Source organism: Lagopus leucura, unplaced genomic scaffold, assembly GCF_019238085.1.
Source record: "Lagopus leucura isolate 7727_CA_CO unplaced genomic scaffold, USGS_WTPT01 Super-Scaffold_73, whole genome shotgun sequence".
NCBI classification, from domain to species: domain Eukaryota; kingdom Metazoa; phylum Chordata; class Aves; order Galliformes; family Phasianidae; genus Lagopus; species Lagopus leucura.
The window spans coordinates 15960454-15979783 of record NW_024962252.1 but is presented as its reverse complement, the minus strand read 5'-3'; the positions used below and the strand labels follow the sequence as shown (position 1 = coordinate 15979783).

Genomic DNA, 19330 nt, shown 5'->3' with positions numbered 1-19330 from the left:
AGCTTGAGGCCCTTCTCCAGGTCCTATCACTTGTCACCAGGGAAAAGAGATCAACACCCTCCTTGGTGCAAACTCCTTTCAGTAGCTGTAGAATATAATGTAGTCTCCCCCTCAGGCTCCTCTCCTCCAGACTAAACCATCCCAGTTCCCCAGCCTCTCCTCCTAACACTTGTTTTCTAGTCCCTTCACCAGCTTCATTGCTCTTCTCTGCACACGCTCAAGCAACTCAATAACCTTCTTGCAGTGGGGGACCCAAAACGGAACACAATATTCGAGCTGCAGCCCTATCAGTACTGCATACAAGGGGACAATCCCTTCCCTGCTCCTGCTGGCTGCATCACTTCTCATACAAGCCAGGATGCCCTTGGCCTTCCTGGCCACCTGAGTGCATTGTTGGCTCAAGTTCAGATATGAACACCACTTCACAACATAATCCTTCTCCCTTTTCCTCATTTTGTAACCACAGCCTCCAGGTTACAACAGCCAGCACGCACAGGGACAATCTCTGGCTCTACTTTGTCCTTAGGCTCTTCATTTTCAGGTGAAGAAACACCCTAGACCAGCTCGGGGGCAGGAGTTAGGGATGGCACCACACAGCCAGACTGCAACTTCTGCCTCTGGACATCTGTCTCCTCTGTGTTATCTTTGGGCTGGTCTCCTAAGGAGGCAAACAGGTTAAAGCAATTCTGGTTTGAATTAGTCACGCAGGGAAGACAAACACGAGGCATCAAAATGCCATTCGAAAGCTGAGTTCCCACACAAGATAAAAGGGAAGCAGAATGGCTGTGAAACACAGTTTGTACAAGCGTAACTAACAAAGTTTTCATATTACAAATATGTGCCAGGAACATCATTTTTAAGGGTAGCTTCTAGCCTGTGTATTTACTTACAGCTGTGCAAACTGCCTGTCAATGGAAGAGCACATTCCAATGGAAATGAAGGAGAAACCCATCCAACACCTCCAGTACAGACTTACAAATAACCTCTCTAAACAGCAAAATCCATGTCTCAGACACCAGCAACATGTCTCAGCCTCTTCACAAGGAGCCAGACGCTTTCCTCACCCAGTACAGTCCTTAAGAGGAGAATGTAGCTTGAAGGAGGTAAGCATCAATGACCCATTAGCAGTTTATCTAGCTGAATATAAGCATAAAAATACTTGGGGGTCAGAGAGGAGAATGGAGGAAACCTGAGATTCACAGCAGTGTCTGAAAAATCACACTCTGGTGATGAGGGACTCTTTGTTAGGAGAACACCAGACCCGTCAAGCAAGTGTGGAGGTACAGATCTGGGACTGAAAGAGGACTGGTAGGAGAAATATTCACCACGGTGACAAGGAAATTTGTCTCCACATGGAAAACAGATCTTCCCTGGAATCAATCACATGTCATTTATGCCTAATTGGAGTTGATGTTTCTAATCTTCCTGCACTAGGTTACTGCTGCTTTTCCTTCATTGGATTATTACGTATTTTGTTTCAGTTGTACGACTTTTACCATTATCCAAACTTAAAATAACTTCTTTTTTTTCTTTCTTTTTTGCTGTTGTTGCATGCTTAGCAAATTCTTTAAGATCTCCTTTGCTGAACCACAGAGCTCCAAGCTGATGAGACAGACTAGGATGTGAAAAGAATGAGGACAAAAGAAACCCCATCGTGTTCCAAGCCTTGTCATCAGAGCCAAGCTGACCTACAGCTAACCACTGCTATCCATATTTACAATGGAAAAGCCTTTATAAAGAAGGTGACAAGATCTCAAACCCATTAGCTGTTTTTTCCATTGCCTTCTCAGGCATGGCTAAGCTGAAATTTGTGCCATTAGAAGGGTTTTTATTTGGAGGTCGGGGAGGGGAGAAGCCTTTCATCATTTTTAGCAATGCTAATCCCCAAACCTCCTCCTGGCTCCTTCATTATCCACTCCTAAAATAGTTACCTTTCCATCCCTCAAGGTGAGTATATAGTCTATGCACTCCCAAATGCCAAAATAGTCAGGTGCCAATTTTTAAGTACCAAAAATATGCTCCTGCCAACAGTTGTAGTGGTTTGCTGCAGGGGGAAGAGTGGTATACTGAAGGGAGAAAAGTCAAAGAATAATGCTTTGGAGGAGACAGCAAAAGGCTGCAGTAGGTTGGAGCAGCCATAAAGCCAGTCCAAGCACAGAGCTTTGGAGAAATGTCTGATTTGGACTCGTCTTTCTCTTCTTTCTCAATCCATCTTCCCCTGCTGTCCTGCTCAGTCATTTCTTTATCACAGCATCACTTGCTGCTTTAGTTTTATATCTTCGCTTTTTATGTTCTCCGTTATTTCAGTTAATGTTTCCTTATTAGCCCATTTCCTTCCACAGAAGTAAGCACAAGTGTAAAATTCTGGAACTAATAGCTGCTGAGTGCCGCTGAATACAAAAGGTTTACATACATTTGACACAGAAGAACAACATTTGTGTGGAGGGAAATCTCTTTTTATAGGGGTGCAGACACAACTGGAAAAATAAGAGGTGGTGTTGAGAATGCAGGCTGCTCCTCAGATATAACACATCACCAAAACTTACATGACATTTACTACTGATATACGCTTCGTGTGTTTGCAGTACCTCTTCCCATCTCTGCTTCTGCCCAGAGTTGGCTGTACAAGACCCATTGCAGCAGAGCCCTTTTTGTGCTTGTGGTGGTTCTGCACCTGAATGAACGTTATTAATAAGCAGCAACTGGTGCAGATGAAAAAGCTATTACAGCCCAGCTGGCTATGTGTTGGCTGAGTTCATAGGATCATAAAGTGGCCTGGGTTGAAAAGAACCACAATGATCATGTAGTTTCAACCCCTGCTATGTGCAGGGTCGCCAACCAGCAGACCAGGCTGCCCTGAGCCACATCCAGCCTGGCCTCGAATGCCTCCAGGGATGGGGCATCCACAACCTCCATGGGCAACCTGTTCCAGTGTGTCACCACCCTTTGTGTGAAAAATTTCCTCCTAATATCTACTCTCAATCTCCCCTGTCTCAGTTTAAAACCATTCCCCCTTGTCCTATCACTATCCACCCTCACAAACAGCCATTCCCCCTCCTGTTTAAATGCTCCCTTCAAGCACTGGAAGGCCACAATGAGGTCTCCCCTCAGCCTTCTCTTCTCCAAGCTAAACAAGTCCAGTTCTCTCAACCTTTCCTCTTAGGAAAGGTGCTCCAGCCCTCTGATCATCTTAGTGGCCCTCCTCTGGAGCCATTCCAAGAGCTCCAACATCCCTTCTTGTACTGAGTTGGGACACAAAGCACAAAGTAGTTGTGACACATTTTAGCTGCAAAGAAAAGAAGAAAAGGGCAAGGATGTTTTCTTTTCACTGACTCCTTCTTACACAAATGCTTCCACCAAGGACTCAAAACCACACACATGGCCTTATTCTGTGAGCTGTTCCCATTAACCCAAATAGCAAACATAAGAACATAGAAAAAATGGAGCAAGCAGACGCGACAGAAAAGTTGACTGAGCATCAGCTCTTCTTATTTTAATGAAGAAATATTTCAAGTTAATATCAGTGCATATTTAGAAATAGCATGTGATACTCCCAGTGCCAAATACATCAGCAAATTACAGTTTCAAAACTTTATAAATTAATTGCAAGGAAGAAAAAAAACCAACAACTAAGAGTAACATAGAAAGTAACATTCAAAATAAACATCCTGCTTGTTGCACTGTGTCAATTATATTCCTGACAAGTAAACAGTAAGAGAAGTCCAGTATTTTGTGGTAATTAGTCTCTCCAGAACAGCATTTATTTTTCTACAGATGAGTTAAGCTGTCTGCGCATACTTCTGATGTGTAATTAAATGTTATTCTTAGCTGCTACAAAGAAATTTAATCATGACAGAGTAGAATTTCATTCCACGATTCCAAATCAAACTAACTGGATAACACTGCCTTCAGGTTACACTCACTGGCAATGGTCAGCGGAGCATAGGAAGAGCTACATGTGAGCACATTTGGCTGTTACATAAAATGGCTTTTTTTTTTTTTCTTCTGGTTTCACAGCCTCATAACAATACTGTTTTTCAACATTGTTCCCAGTCATTGTTTTTAACACGGTTCATCAACATATCCTGAATCAATCACCGATATAAATAACTCCGGTGACAAAATCCATTATGGGAGGACACAGAGCTGCAACCTGAAAGCTGTACCGAATGATTTTAAGGTGGAACTGTCATCATTCTATCAAACAAAACAAAACGCCAACAAGAAACAGAATCCACAGTAGAAGCAGTATCTCCAATTAACTGGCAACAGTGGAATCTGAAAAATGGAGTTATAATCTTAAGAGAGAGATTTTAATTCACGGTGGGCTTTAATGCAATACAAATCATACCAAAGCGAAAAAGAGGTGCACGTTTAAAGCTTGCAAGTGTGATACAAAAATATTCTCTAGTTCTTTCATCATTTTCACACAGGGAGTCTGACTCCTTAGTGGAATAAGCTAAAATACATCCTCTTTCCTACCCCGCTGCTGTACATATGGACAATTCCCTTGATACCAAGAAATGGCATTTCCCCAACCAAAATCCCAGCCGTGGCAATCACAGGCTTTCTGGTAGTGAGGGTTTGGTGATTCTGCTTTTAGAAGTACATTTTCAGGCAGGTGAAAGGATGCCCATTTCTTTCACTCCTAGACTGCTGTGCAAGTCGTATTCATCAACCCCGTAACTTCAGTCCCCCTGAAATCTGCATCGCCTGGGATGGCTTGGAAATCTAACGTGATGCTACGACAGTGAGGTGGGTGCCAGCTTATGAGACATCAGGCTAAGTCAGACTAGCAGGAAAAGGCACGTGCTTCGTGTTTCACAGGGACACCTGAAGGTTGCTTGCTACCATAACCCACGCTCCTGAAGCTACCGTGGGTCTGCCAGCTGTGCTACCCAGAGGGCACAGCTCACACCCAGCGCTGGTGAGGTAACAGGGAGCTGCGAGCGCTCACTGCTGCTTATGGCACGTGGACACGGTGGTTCTGTGAACCCAGCTGAAGGCCCGGAGCACTGCGGGCAACGCAGACACAAGGGAGGCTACAGCCCGGCCAGGCCACAAGATAAAGAACCACGTCATTATGCTGCACACATTCCTCTTATGCACAGATACAGGGTGCGCAAAATAAGCTGTTTGCTCAGTAAGGTTTAATGTTTTGCATATGTAAAATAATGGGCTAATACTGCAATAGAATCAAAAATCATGCACTAGATAAACAGAGCTCCTTCCCCATGAACGTTTCTTTCTGCTTTAGGGAGCGTCTCACGATTTGCCAGCTTTCCAGGCCTGTTCTGAGAACACAGCATTTAGTTAAAACTGAAAAACAACATTCCAGAGAAAAAGAGGTTTTGATTTTACTTGCGATACAACTGGGTCAGATGCAACTGAGCTGCTGCAATGCACCGAGGAGTAACAAAAATTCAACATGAATATCAGAAGAATAAATATATAACCTAAATTAATCTCTGTAAATACATTCACAGGTCCACTTAAGACACCCTTACGCATAACTCATACTTCATCTGCAGATAGAGATGGGTGTTAGTTCACAGGGAAAGCCATTTATCATACGACCCAGTTTATCTGCCTTTATTCCAGCAAAAATGAGTAGCAAATTTGAAAAAACTACATTTATTTTCCCCAGACCAACCACACAGAGGCTTAGGTCACAAATTCTATTATTTCCAATGTTCAGTCGATAAGGCTTTATTTACACGTTTTTACTATAAATTTGGGAAAAAGTTTGGTGCAATGTGCAAGAAAAGACAGCACATCCCACTGACTGGAGACTAACATCTGCTTATGGTTTAATGCTAACCCACAGGCAGCCAATTAAAGTCCCATATATCCACGTTTTTACATAAAGTTTCCTTCCAGATTCTGTCAGAAGCATACTAGCAGTCAGGCCACCTAGAAACAGCAAAGATGGCAAAGTTTTCTTGAGGCTTAATTTGGAATGAACGCTTTTTCCAGGGAACTTGTTTCTTCTTTTAGAATCCTTTGCATCATAAAACTCTATTAGTAACCTATAAGCAGAGAGAAGTAGATGGTCACATTTATGCTACTGATGACATGTTGCTTATCTAACAATTTAACAGTAGGTAGCAGCTCATCTGCAGCACGTTCAAACAATTGGTGTGCTTTAAGAGTGCGATGTAAAAGTAACATCAGACACTCAATCTGAAGCCCTGTCGTCAATAAGAGCATATTTTCCTTAGGGAACAATTTCAGTATTGGATATAAAGGTTGAAAAATAACCCTCTTCATTCAGAATTCAGCAAATAAGCCAAGAGTACTGGGCAATATCTTAAGATAAAATATCACACAGTCATTAGAAATTGAAGTGAGAGGTAAAGTATCTTTGTGAAATAAACTAATAAATAACAAGGGCTCACAGGACAAAGTATTTTGGAAGTCAAATACATGAGTAAAAGGTGACACTAGTAGTAGTAGTAATTTTTTTCTGTATCTTTCATAAACATTAATGAACAGATTTGAAAATTCGGGGTTTCTGCAGCTCTAAATGTGCATGACAGATTATTTTGGTACCAGGGAGGATTCCAGTCAACAGGAGTCTACAGATGAAGACGATCACTGTTTGATTTTGCTGGTCTTCACTAGAAGACTGCTTGTGGGACACTGAACAACCTTCTATGCTACGTACCAGTTCCTTGTCTAGGAAATGAAATTACCTACAGATCCTCAACTGCTAAAGTCACTTTAGTAACAGTGCCATGCTTACAGATAAGCGTGTTAATTTTTCAAAAATTTCAGGTCAAACTCAGCCATTTGCTTACTGTGCCATGGAATGCCAGAATAATTTTAAAGCAAGCACACCTGAAGTACCTGGCAAAATTCTGACTCACATACCATATTCAGTGATTTAGAAGGTAAAAAGATTCAGCTCCTTCAGGTTGGACTTCAAACATGGTAAATCGACATCTGACAATACTGAAATCCCACATCTAGGCACATCTTTATTTTGGCACACAGTGCTCATTAGAGGCCTTATCTGGAGGTGCTGAAGAGATCCAGGCACTTGTACCATGATTCAAAGGTGGTTGGGACAGATAAAAATTTACCTAATCTCCCGTGGTAGGCAATGGGAATAGATGGTAGGTGTCTGTGGATTACTTCTGTTCTTATCCAATCACTACCTGATAGAAGATGCATACACAATTTTGGCAAAAGAGATTGGACCGAGACCTAACAAGGTTAGGAAGGTCCAGCCATAATGCTAATTACTAAGCCAGAGCAAATCTCCTTTTTCTTTGCTTGTTTGCCTTGAGAATCTGGATGCACACAACTCAGCCTCAAGAACACAAATTATATATAACTCTGAGTATGAGTCTGGCCTGGAACATGCTTCTGAAGCTGTAAGAAAGGCCTAAAACCTACTGATTTCAGCTTTAATCACAGAGGTATTGCGAGTAATATGCACAGGAGTATCAAACCACTTGTCCTCAGAGAGTCCTACAGCTTGCGCTGCTGCTAACACAGAGATCACAGGCATATCTATAAATATCAAAAAAGAAAGCAAGCCTCTTGAAACAGAAAGTTCAGCTCAGTGCTACTCACTTATCCTTTATTTCAAAACGTTCATGAAGCCACCTTCTCATATACATCTGCTCTTCTGGAATGTCCTTCAGTTCAATTCGATCAATGAAAATATGAACTCTTGGGCATTCCTTGCAAAGAAACTCTGAAAGAGAACAAGGTAACAGCACCGAGTTACAGAAACACTGTACAGCATTTATTCACCTAAAATATGCTGAAAGTCTGACCTCACAGCTGTTAAACGCCTCGAAAGGTTGGTTAACTTTGGTTTTCAAAGGCCTTCCCTATTTATGTTTGAATTCTGAGTGCCTCACTGAACTTAGCAGCCATCTGACCACATGCTGTTGTGAAGGGCTGGCTGTCAGGTGTGGCACGGAAGAACTGTTCTAAAAAGCACAGAAGGAAAACATCGCACTTGTACCTCAGCAGCAATCTGCTCACTCTGTATTGTTTGATGCTGTAGCTTCTCTGCAGGAAAGTTATCCAGCCTGCAATTTGGATCAAAGTTAGCAAAAGTTTTCTTCTTTTAGTAAAATCTAAGTCTTGTCTGCTCCTGGATGATGAAAAATAGCCCTACTGCAATTTCCCTTCCCCATTTCCTCAATTTTTCCCTGGAAAAATGTCGCAAGCAAGCATTAAGCCAGTTACTGATAAAACTCTATTATCCAAATGGCTTCGTGGAATATCTTACAAGCAATAAAAGGTTGAATACTGCATTTGGCATGAAAAATCCATCAGCATTTGTCTATTAATAAGCATATATCAGTAGCAACAGGGATTGCAGGAATGACAGCATCCCCATACAAAAAGATTAATGATGTGTGCATGGAAGAACTTGGAATTTTGGATAATTTTCATATTCTGAAAAGGGAGAAGTGCCTTTCTACTATAAAAATGGGCAACAAATCTAACACAGACTGGGTGGTCCCTGCAGGTTGTTGACATTCTTTTTGACAGTCATGTACATGTACAGAAGACTCTGACCCGTAATTGTTAGGGGTATCTCAAAGAATGCCTGTGCAAAATAATTGTCACTGCATGTACATCTTTATTATTGTCTGTCAAAGCAGATATTCCCCACATTTGCTTTCCTCTTTGGCAAGATTATTCTGTTTTTAAGGACATTATAATCCTTATCATATACTAGAAATTGCCTTAAGGAATTTTAAAAGCCTGTTCATACAAATGCATTTGTGCTTTTGCAAAGGGGGATGGAAGGAAGAGAGATAAAGGGATCAGTAAAGTCTTATGGCATGTTGATGCAGACTGTGTCTAGTCCTCATGCAGAGAGAGTCCTTCACTGTACAGACCTCAGCGCACAGAGAGCAACACAGTCTGCCATCAGCTCAAGGGTTGACCAAGGGCTCCAACCAGAAACAGATCCAGCTCCTAGCTGTGGCAAACACAACCAACACTAAATGTAGTTTTAGCAAAGCCATCTTTTAGCTACAGCTATTAGATGGCAGCAAGTGAAGGACTTGGAGGTCCAGAATGATGATATGTACACACAACTATCTTCAGGTTCACACATAATGTTTTTCCTAGCCACGATGCAAACAAGGTTCATGTATCCGAGAAGAGGTTTTCCTGCCTGCCTTTAATGGTCAGAAAGGATTTTCCAGATCCGATTCTCTGGGGATACTGTCCAAGGCACCATATGAAGGTCATTCACTGTACCAGCACCTAGAAGTACATTGTCAGTATTTTGAAAGGATGGACATATTGTCTGTATCTTAACTGCTTATAATGTCCCCTGATGTATAAATCCTCTTTTGGAAGGACATTACCTATTACGTGGGACATTCTAAAAATACGCAGATCTGCATTATACAAAACAAGAGCCTAGAAGCCAAATGGTATGTTGCTTTTTGCACTACTATAAAAAGCATCTCTGTCATGCATATTCAGCTCTGGCTGAAGGTCTAGGTTTAAAATATATTTCAGATGTTCTACGTGTTGTATGGTGAACATTTCTTTTTATTCATAGCACACAGGTTGTTCTGTATAGGAACTAATGGCTCCTTCCTGATGTTATTTATAATCTCAGTCATGAATGATTAAAGAAAATTACAAAAGTGAAATTCTAAGTTAGATGAAAGGATTGTTAATAGCCATGTGATAATTTTAAAGCTAACGTTATACTTCTTAAAAAGGACTGGTGTTTGATTATTTAAAGATAGCGGCAGAGCGCATTATCAAACTCAAGTTAACAAAAATGGAGTAAAATATTGATATTTCAAAAGGAATAATTTCCCCACTGAAGTCTGAAATGTAGCAGCACCATTAATCTGCTTTGAAATAACCCCCCCTCCAAAAATACTTAAGCCTTGCTGCTATTTCTTCTACACTACAGTTCCAATGCAAGCTGCTTCTTTCTACTCCCTGCATTGTCTTCTTCAGTCAGTCTACATTTTGTCCACAGAGGTGAAGAACATAAAACTTCCTCTTCCCACCTATGTAAATCCCAGTGCTCTTCTCCACAGCCTTGCAATTAAGTACAGCCTCGCTGAAGGCTGTGTGATCTGCATCTATAAGGGCTTCCCTCAGGAGGATCAATATTCCCACCCATTGACTCAAAGCCATTTTATCCAAAGCCTGGACATCCAGTACATCTGCAGATGACCTTGTAACACGTGCAATCAAGCTAATCAGGGAACCTGATTAGTCTTTAACTATCCAATCCATTTAATGGTCTAATGCAACTAATGTTGCTTCTTTTTTTTCTTTCTTTTTCTGTTTTTAAGGTGCATAATATCACTGCAATCACTTAAGAACACCAATGGATAAGAACGGTTTGCTGACAGGTTGTTTTTGAGAAGAAACAGCTGGATTTTATCAACACAGCCTCTAAAGGTTTGTGGTGGTCCCATGACCCTTAATTTCACATTTAGCTCAACTCCCCAAAGACTTATGTAATTAAGCTAAGAAACAAAATCTTATTGAAGCAATTTATTATGTGCAAATTACATCCAACTTCTGGGACATTAGCCCTTAAGGCCTGACAGGCTTTTCAGATCCCTAAATTTGCCAGAATTTGTTGTAATTAACAGCAGGAACAGGCAAGCCTGAGCTCTCCTTCAAAAGACAAAATATAAGTGCAAATCATGCATTATAATCAAGCATACCAGAGACAGTGTTAGTCAATCAAGGATCAAGCATGATTTGGCTTAAATGACCATCAACAACTTGTGTGGGGGCCAAGAGGACTGATTCTGATTTCTATCTGGTTAAATAATAGATACAAGTGCAGGATGTTTATAATGCCTTAAATGACCAATCACAGCAGAAGGAAAGAATTGAAAAGAATAAGTGGGACCTTACAGTTCTCTTCTTATACTGTGAATTGCCAACCCTCTCCCTACGGGACAGAATACATGCTAACCAAGGAATGAAGGATTCAATGCAGAATTAGAATTAATGAAAGGGATGCAATTACTTCCAGGATAGGGACCAGTTTCCCAGAGTCTTTAATTGCAACCAAAGATTTTGCACGCAGTCCAAAATCTTTGGCAAAGTTCTGTCAGTGTTCAGCTCCTCACATTCAAAAGTCAATTAATTCTATTTAAGTTAGCAGCACTACCAGGGAAAGTGAGGGAAGGAGAGAAGCTCCAAAACTTACACGTGCCTGATATTGAGTAGGGATATATAAATGGTTTTAGAACACTTTTCCCCTAATGATAGCATGGAAGTTTATCTCAGCACTCCAAATTCTTTGGCTTGCCCCTTAAGGAAGTTGTGGCAGTGACATTGTACTTAAACAGATATTCCAGTCTTCAATTACTAATGAGGTCTGGTTTTATATGCACTTGCAATATGACAGCAATAGGGTAGCTCAGATTCCAGCCTCCTACGTTGGCTCTTTAAGTGCTTCATCATTTCTGCCAAAGTCCTTCACAATTAAGAAAGGGGAACTGGAAGCCTGATATAGTCAAATGCACTTCAACAACCCCCAGTTGTTTCCTATTTTAATGGACTCCAGTAATGTTTGCAATAGGGTGAGAGTGGTATCACAGGAAACTGAGATCTGAATAATGTATTTTTATTCAAAAGAACTAATATTTAGAACACACAACAATGCATCCCCTTCAGTAACAAAACACTACGTGTTGTCCTGTGTACAGTTTGACAGGCAATCTCACGTCAGCAAATGTATATTCCTCTCTGAACTGTGGATGCTTTCTTTACTTCTTAGATTTCTATTAGAGTGGACTTAAATTGAGCTATCAAAGCAGTTTGTAAATGATCTCCTCCTCAAAAGAATGAAATCCTATCTCTCTGCTTTCATTTATTTTTGTACACCAAATTAACCACCAATTGGCAAAATAAACACAGATTTAAGCAATGCATTGTTTCTCAGCTCTGTGCTTTCCATCACCTCAAGTTGAGCTGCCAGGAAACTATTTCACTGCTTGCTCTGAAAAATAAAGTCGTGCTGGAGTGGAACAGCACTGGAAGGGAAAGCAAATCAAGGGCAGAGAGAGATCTGTTTCTCCAGGTTAGCCTATGAGAGACACAGTGCAGTAAGTGTGTCAGGAGCTGGAGGACCTTTAGATACAAGAAAAATGGGATTCCCCTGAATCCTAAGCCAGGGTGCTGGCAGTGAAAAGGCCTTAGGGAGTACTTCAGCTAGGAGTTGGGAGAAGGAAAAGGCCAGGAAAAGCAACCATTCAGGTTGACCAAACTTAGGAGGTGAACATGGCTAAAATTTAATGTGAGGACAAAACTCAAAAACCTCCACATCAAATAGGAAACCTTAACATGAAGACAAGAGAACAAGAATTTGACTGAATGGGAAATACAGGTGAGAGCACGGCAGCATATGCGAAGGATTTTATACAGCACAGTAGCATAGAGATAGTACAAGGAGACAGAAGCAAAAAAAAAATTTCCTGGTGTATCCTCTAAAAAATACATCCCAGATAGATAAATTAGATGGTGTCAACATTGCCTTATTAACAAGATTATAAGCCTGATGACAGTGGTGAGAGTGTTAAGCCAGACTGAGAGCTGCAATTACAGGAGCCTGAGATTCCAGCTATTCCTTTACTGAGCCACTCCAATGCTTCATCAAGATGAGGTGCAGAGGAGGAAAGAGCAAATGGCTTCCTGGAACAACTATTTGCAGAACCCACAAGGAAAGATGCCGTTCCTAATGGGGCCTAATGTAGTGCACAGCATTAGTGAAAAGTGGTCTGTAACAACAGTAAAATAAATACAGAACCATCATATGCAATTAAAGGAACTCTATAACTGGAGAAGGCATAGAGAAGGAGAAGATAAAGTGTCAAAATACTACAGAATTGTAGAATCACCGAAGTTGGAAAAGACCTCAAAGATCATCCAGTCCAATCATCCATCTATCACCAATATTTCCCAGTAAACCATGTCCCTTAGTACAACATCTACATGTTTCTTGAACACAAGAAGAAACAGCAGAAAAGAAGGCAGCCTACAGGCTGTTAAAAAAAAAAACAAAATACCAAAACTTAGTAAAACTTGTATTAGAAACTCAAATAAAGCCTCTGCAACACTAGAAAACTGAAAGTGTGCAACCCATCTGTATGGCTTAATAGGAAAATTGTGGACGCTACTATTATATTCCTTCTCTTTTAAAAATAGAAAGCTTGTCCAAAGAAGGAAAACACACGGATCAGCTCATGCCAAAAGTGAACATAAAACTAAGAGGGTGGAAAAGGAACATAGAAATGCAAAGGATGCACTAATGATTAAACTGTTTGAATACATCAAAAGCAATAAACCTGCTAAAGAACTAGTGGGACTGCTGGGTGACAAAGGTGTGAAGAGCATGGTAAAACCATATAAAAGGGGATCAAATAATTGCCTGCACCAGTCTTTCTGGCTGAAATTGTCTCACCCCTACACCTATTGCGTTCTTTGTACCACGTTGCTCAAAGGAACTCGATCAATAAGTAAACAGCCAGAAAGTATGAGACTAAATAAACATGCTAGATGCCAGGAAGTCAGCAAAACCAGACAGCATTCATCCCAAAGCTCTCAAAGGTGGAATTTGAAAACAAAAATGTGTAACTCATAATCACAAACAGCCACTGTGCCAGAAAAATGAGGAGTTTTCCTTCCTCAGATGAGGGCTTTAGAGATGATTCTGGGAAATACAAACCAAAGAGTCTTACATCCCTGGGTAAGATAACAGAGCCTATAGTAAGGTTGCTAAGCACAGAGATAATCACAGTAGGCTGGAAAAGAATTGGCGTGGATTCTATAAAGGGAAATCCTGTCTCACCAATTTGATGGCTTTCTACAGCAGTGTCAAGGAGCAGGCGGATAAAGGAGATTCGCTGGCCATGATATATTTCAATTTTCATAAAGCCTTTGACAGGGTTCTACACTGGAGGCTATTAAAGAAACTAAGCTGCTATGGGATTAGAGGAAATGATGCTTTATAGACCAAAAGCTGCTTAAAGGAGAGGAAACAAACGGAGGGACTTAATGGTCACTTTTCAGGATGGAAAAAACCCAGCAGCTGGGATTCTCCAGAGAGTGATGCTAGGATTGTTTTTATTCCTCATTGTGACCAATGAGCAGACAACGAAGTCTCCAGTTTTTCAGATCTTTTTCAGGAGATCATAAGCTCTTCTAGGAAATCAAACGTCAGATGGTGATGAGGAACATCTAAAGGACCTCCAAGTTGAGCAAATATAGAAAAATGTGGCAGCCAAGCTTCAGCCCAAATAAGTATGGGGAAAAAAACCTGAAATATGATGCTTAGTTTGGAATTGGTGGCTACAGTTTGGGAGCTCAGTGATGATTCTCTGAAACTACCCTCTCAGATAGTAGCAGCCCCAAATCATACTGGGCAGCACTAGCAAGGATATTGAGAACAGGACAAAAGGAGTCACTTTGCAGCTATATAAAAAGATTGTGAGCCCACAGTTTAAAGAGTTTGCAATTCTGAACTCTGTATCTCAAGGAGAACATGGAACTAAAAAATAATACAGTAGAAAGGAACAACTAAAACATTTAAGGTAGAAAAGCACCAGCACTATAAACAAAGAAATACGTAAAAGGCTGGATTTTCAGTTTGGAGAAGAGAATCATGGAATCATGGAATCATAGAATGGCTCAGGTTGGAAAAGACCTTAAAGATCTAGTCCAACTGCAACCTAACTGTACTACCCTAACTCTATCAACCCTTCGCTAAATCATGTCCCCAAGCATCTCAAAAGCTGAGGGGAAGATGTGAAAGCTTAACAGAAACACTAAAGATCCCAAAGATGTCAGATTAGAACTGCATCTTAACAAATCCTGTGATTTCAAGCGTAGATAACGATATTTCCATACCTTTCTAAAGACATCCAGATGTAAAGGACCTTTTACAACTTGTACTAGAAAATGGTGCATGGTTTTCTGCACTGGTATCAGCGCCAGAGAGCTGCAGAGCATCACTGTAAGTTATGTTGCTGGAACAAGATGTTGCTTGATGAAGACCCACAGTCCTTGCACATCAGTGTTCACTGAATCACTGAAGCAATCTTTGAATGGCTTTAATCTGTTGTTTTTTTTTTAAACAGACTCACTCTGGCCTTCGTGCTGCTCTGTAACAACTTGTGAATACTATATGCTGGCCAAATTCTGTAGTTTCCTACAGAAGTATAAAAGTTTTGATCAATAGGTTGCCAGCAACAGCCTGGATAGTGTTGGATCTGTGGATTTCACTTAAAGGGTTTCACAGATGGTGGCTGGAAAGGACCAGATTTATGAGACTCCCCATACAGATATTTCAGTCTTCACTGACACATTTTTCAAGTTCCAGAAATGGGAAAAAAAAAAATTAATACACATACACATAAAAAAAGAAGAAATGCAAGGATTGGAACAATCCAAAACAATAATCTCTCCAGGCAGTAAACAGGATCTGTTAGGAGCTATGCCAGTACTGTTAGTATTTCTGTTTTTCCCTTTTCTTCAGCCGGTTTGTTTTGATCAACGGAGAACAGTACCACAAACACTGCAGGAAAAAAAAAAGGGACTCTGATGTCCCCAAAAAAACCAAACCTCCCAAAAACCAAAAACAAACATAGGCTCTCTGTGCAGCAATGTCTGGTCAATCTGGTCAAACCTGATGGTGTGAAGAAGTTAAACTTGTTGTTGTTATCCTCAGGGTTTAGATACACTTCTGCATAAGGATCAGGAGTTCCTCAAGCTGTTGTACATAACTGCTTTGTGGGCATTCCTTACCCATATGCACGAAGAACATGGAGCAGAGTGATTTTATAAGCCTCCAGGGTAAATACTTTGAAAATCCAATTTGTTTGGCAAAGGTTTGCTGATGAACATTGTGTCTTCTGATTACAGATTCCCAAAGGGAAGCCACAGATGCCTACACTCAGTAGGAACTGCCTCAAGATAACAGAGATGCACAAGGCTCTTGTTTATGATCAGACAGGCACTTGTCCATACATCTTGGGCTCATGGAGAAATAGGATGGGTTATTATCCCCATAAGGGCATGTTTGTAACACACAGAAGCAGTATCCACAAGTGACTGTTGTTTGGGAAGAGGAAGTATCACTGATGCTTGCTTTATTCTTACTACCCTCAGGCATCTGAGCTTCCTTGTTGCAGGGAGCAGGAAACTGGGCTAAAGGAACTCCAAGTCCCTTTCTGTTCTTACTTTGAGATAGGTAAAAAGTCAGATGTCCTCACTCCTTCTGGCAACCACGTTCTGGCAGACTTGTTTTGTCTGGCAAAGCTTGTACACATTCCCATGAACTGATGCCACTGTTTGGTGAATGCTGTTATTTACAAACAGAAGCACAATGTGTAATTGTCACAGAACTAAAATACTTTCCATTTACGAGACAGTCTTTATGTGCAGAACACTGACACACAAGTACAAATCTGTGCCTGAAGTGCCACTTAAAAGAAGTCATGCAGAAATTAACAGACAGGCTTTTGTGCTCCTCAAACTACTTTTAATAGGAAATGCAGTGGTCCTAAAGTGACAAATCTAGTCCTACAGAGGACAAGTGAAAAGGCATTCCATTTAAAACTGAATGATTACTTATGCTGTGGTGAAATCACTGCATTTAAAAGTATCATATTTTAATAATTTACACTAAATAAAATCAGAGTTTTCCTTTCAAGCATGATTTTAAGATGAAATATCATTTGAACTTTGCTGCCAATCAACGTTATTATCAAAATTGCTCCAAATATTTCAATGGAAAATTTACATTATGAAACATGAACAGTAGTTGCTTAAATTTTGTTTGAACAGATGCAGCACAACAAATTCATGACATTAGATTTACCATAAAAGTCAAAAAGCCATAAAAGCTATCCCACACTTGCTGCAAATCTCACTGAACCACAGAATTGTAAGGGCTGGAAGGGACCTCCAGAGATGTCACCAATGCTGATGTCCAGCCTCACTTCTAACTGACATCCTTTCAATTGCTCTAAAGTAACTGCAATTTAATTTTCAATGTTTTTCACGTAAGGTCAACTAGCAGAGATCTGAACTCTTCAGATTATTAGTCACTTCATCATTATTAATCTCATTTTTGAATGTGTCATATATCTAATACTGTTTATCAGCTCATTATACTGTGCTTTTAATTCTTTCAACACATCAATAACTATGTGCTTGTTATCATTCTTCGGATATTAAAAGACAGCAGATATGATCAAATTCGGGCTAAAGTCCAGACAAAGACTGCTTCCCACTGCTCCAGTTTCTTTGCTATTGTTCTGTACTTTGCAGCCTAACTGGGTCCAAATTAAAGTACAGACATTTGGAAAAGTGTAATTTCCCCCAGGGAAGTTTGGCTAGTCTGACCTCCTCAAATTATACCGATCAAAGTATGGACTGATTTTCAGAAATGTGCACACACACATGCTTTCAAAGTGTTTGTTCTGGAATTGATACAGTGCAGAGTCAATAATTCTCAGGAATTCCTCTGACTTCTTCAAGACAGAGTCTACACGTACTTTCTATTTTTGTTCAATGTTTACCATTGTCACATGCTGCTATTTCATACACTCTTTCATCTACAATGGCCAGATAAATACCATCTGGTTATGGTAAAACCTCCAGGCTGCAGGCAAAATAATAAAGATGTAAATGTGTGCATAATGCTCTTTCAGGTGCAAGAACAACAACGGTTCCCAAGTCCCATGAGAGCTACTCCTTAACACCAGGCAATGCAGGATAATGTGGGATGCAAACACTCAGCACATTCATTTGGGGGAAGGAAAATTAGGTTCTTTTAAGAAGAATGATAATATATGCTTTTGCTATAGTAGAACATCAGCAAATCCAGCACAAGCATTTAGCTCCTTCCTCTTTTGCTTCTAAGTTGCTTAAGAATTTAAACATGAACTGCATCTTAGCTGTGCTGAACTGCCCATGTGATTATTTGAATCTTAGAATTCTAATGATCACAAATAAATACAGTCTAGCAGCATGGTCTTTCCTGCAAGGAATCATCACAGTCTGTCTTTAAAGATCTGGACAAACCATCTTCAGTACTGGGAGAGGGAAGAGGTCTGTGAGAAACTGTTACTCTTTGGAGAGGTTACCATGTGGGGAAAAATTCCACTGGAAACACAACAAGATCCAAACTTGTTCAAATGAAAAGGAATGAATAATGAATACATGGTAGAAAAAGTACAAAATACAAATTGCAACCATTAGCTCCAACTGGATGTGAAGCACTAACAACAAGGAGTGTCGTTGTATACAACTACTAATTAAATCTATGTCTTTGAAAACAGGACTTCCAGCTGGAAATTGCCAATAAAACATTTAAGTGCATAGATAGCCACAAAAAATTCAACTCATTTCAAAGGATATACCACAATAATTTGCCTGCACTTAAAAGGCAGCATGTTATCAGACCTTTCTGGCATTCATGGCTCTACTGTAAGCACGAACGCAGAAAGGATGGGGAAGGTCATTTTTCCAGATGCTAGTATACTGTGCTTGGTTTTAATCCTGTTGAACAAGTAAACACTATGGTATTTCAGTTTTCTAAGGTGAAAAAAATCTTTTTTTCCTAAGAAAGTCTTTTTTAAACAAGGAAATTATAAAAATAACACAATTCAAATAATAATATACTAATTCAAATCTTTTTATTGTATTATATTACTGAGCAGACCAGTTGGACTGTTGCGGAACAGTGAGATGATCTTGACCTTCTACATCAGAAATTATTATTATTATTTTTCTTCCATGTTGTGTCTGGAGGGTCTAAAGGAATGTTTCCCTCTGTAATTTATAAAGCCTCCTTAATCTACATAATTTATATTATATGGAATATATGTGACTGCCACAATAACTTGGAATGTTCTGGATGGATATTGCCTTTATCTACTCCGTAATGGATAACAACTGGTTGGCTTCACTTCATTCTGTGTTACTCGCTTTATTTTTCCTGAGACAGTAATTATTCCAGCCTCACCACTAAGTCTGATACATCCCTGAGTGATGTGTATGTAGCCCTGCCATGAAGGCTGGGCTCCCTGCCCTGGAGTCCTGAGAGGGCTGGATGTGCAGTGGTCACCCCAAACCAATTACCATTTGACACCACACACAAGAAATGGCCAACAGGGAAATTCAGTTTGCTAGTTTTGTTAACGTAATTATATTTCATAGAAACTTGAAAGCTCAATAGGTGAAGAGGGTTTGTAAGGAATTTGAACATTTGCCATTTTATCATTAGGTAATGATATTTTAATAGCTTAATTAACAATCGGGCAGTGAAAAGTCCAGTGTGAGAATCTAATAA

General features: G+C 40.1%; 1 protein-coding gene across 1 annotated transcript in view; it reads right to left on the bottom strand.

The window, feature by feature from the left end:
* Positions 1 to 3463: 3463 nt before the first annotated feature.
* The window catches only part of AGPAT5 (1-acylglycerol-3-phosphate O-acyltransferase 5), a 56223-nt gene continuing 40356 nt past the window's right edge, over positions 3464 to 19330 (bottom strand). Inside the window, exons 7-8 of the mRNA XM_042893443.1 lie at positions 7582 to 7705; positions 3464 to 6029 (exon numbers count right to left, since the gene is read on the bottom strand). Of these exons, the coding sequence (XP_042749377.1) occupies positions 5804 to 6029; positions 7582 to 7705 (350 nt within the window). The 3' untranslated portion in view covers positions 3464 to 5803. The remainder of the gene's footprint in view (positions 6030 to 7581; positions 7706 to 19330) is intronic.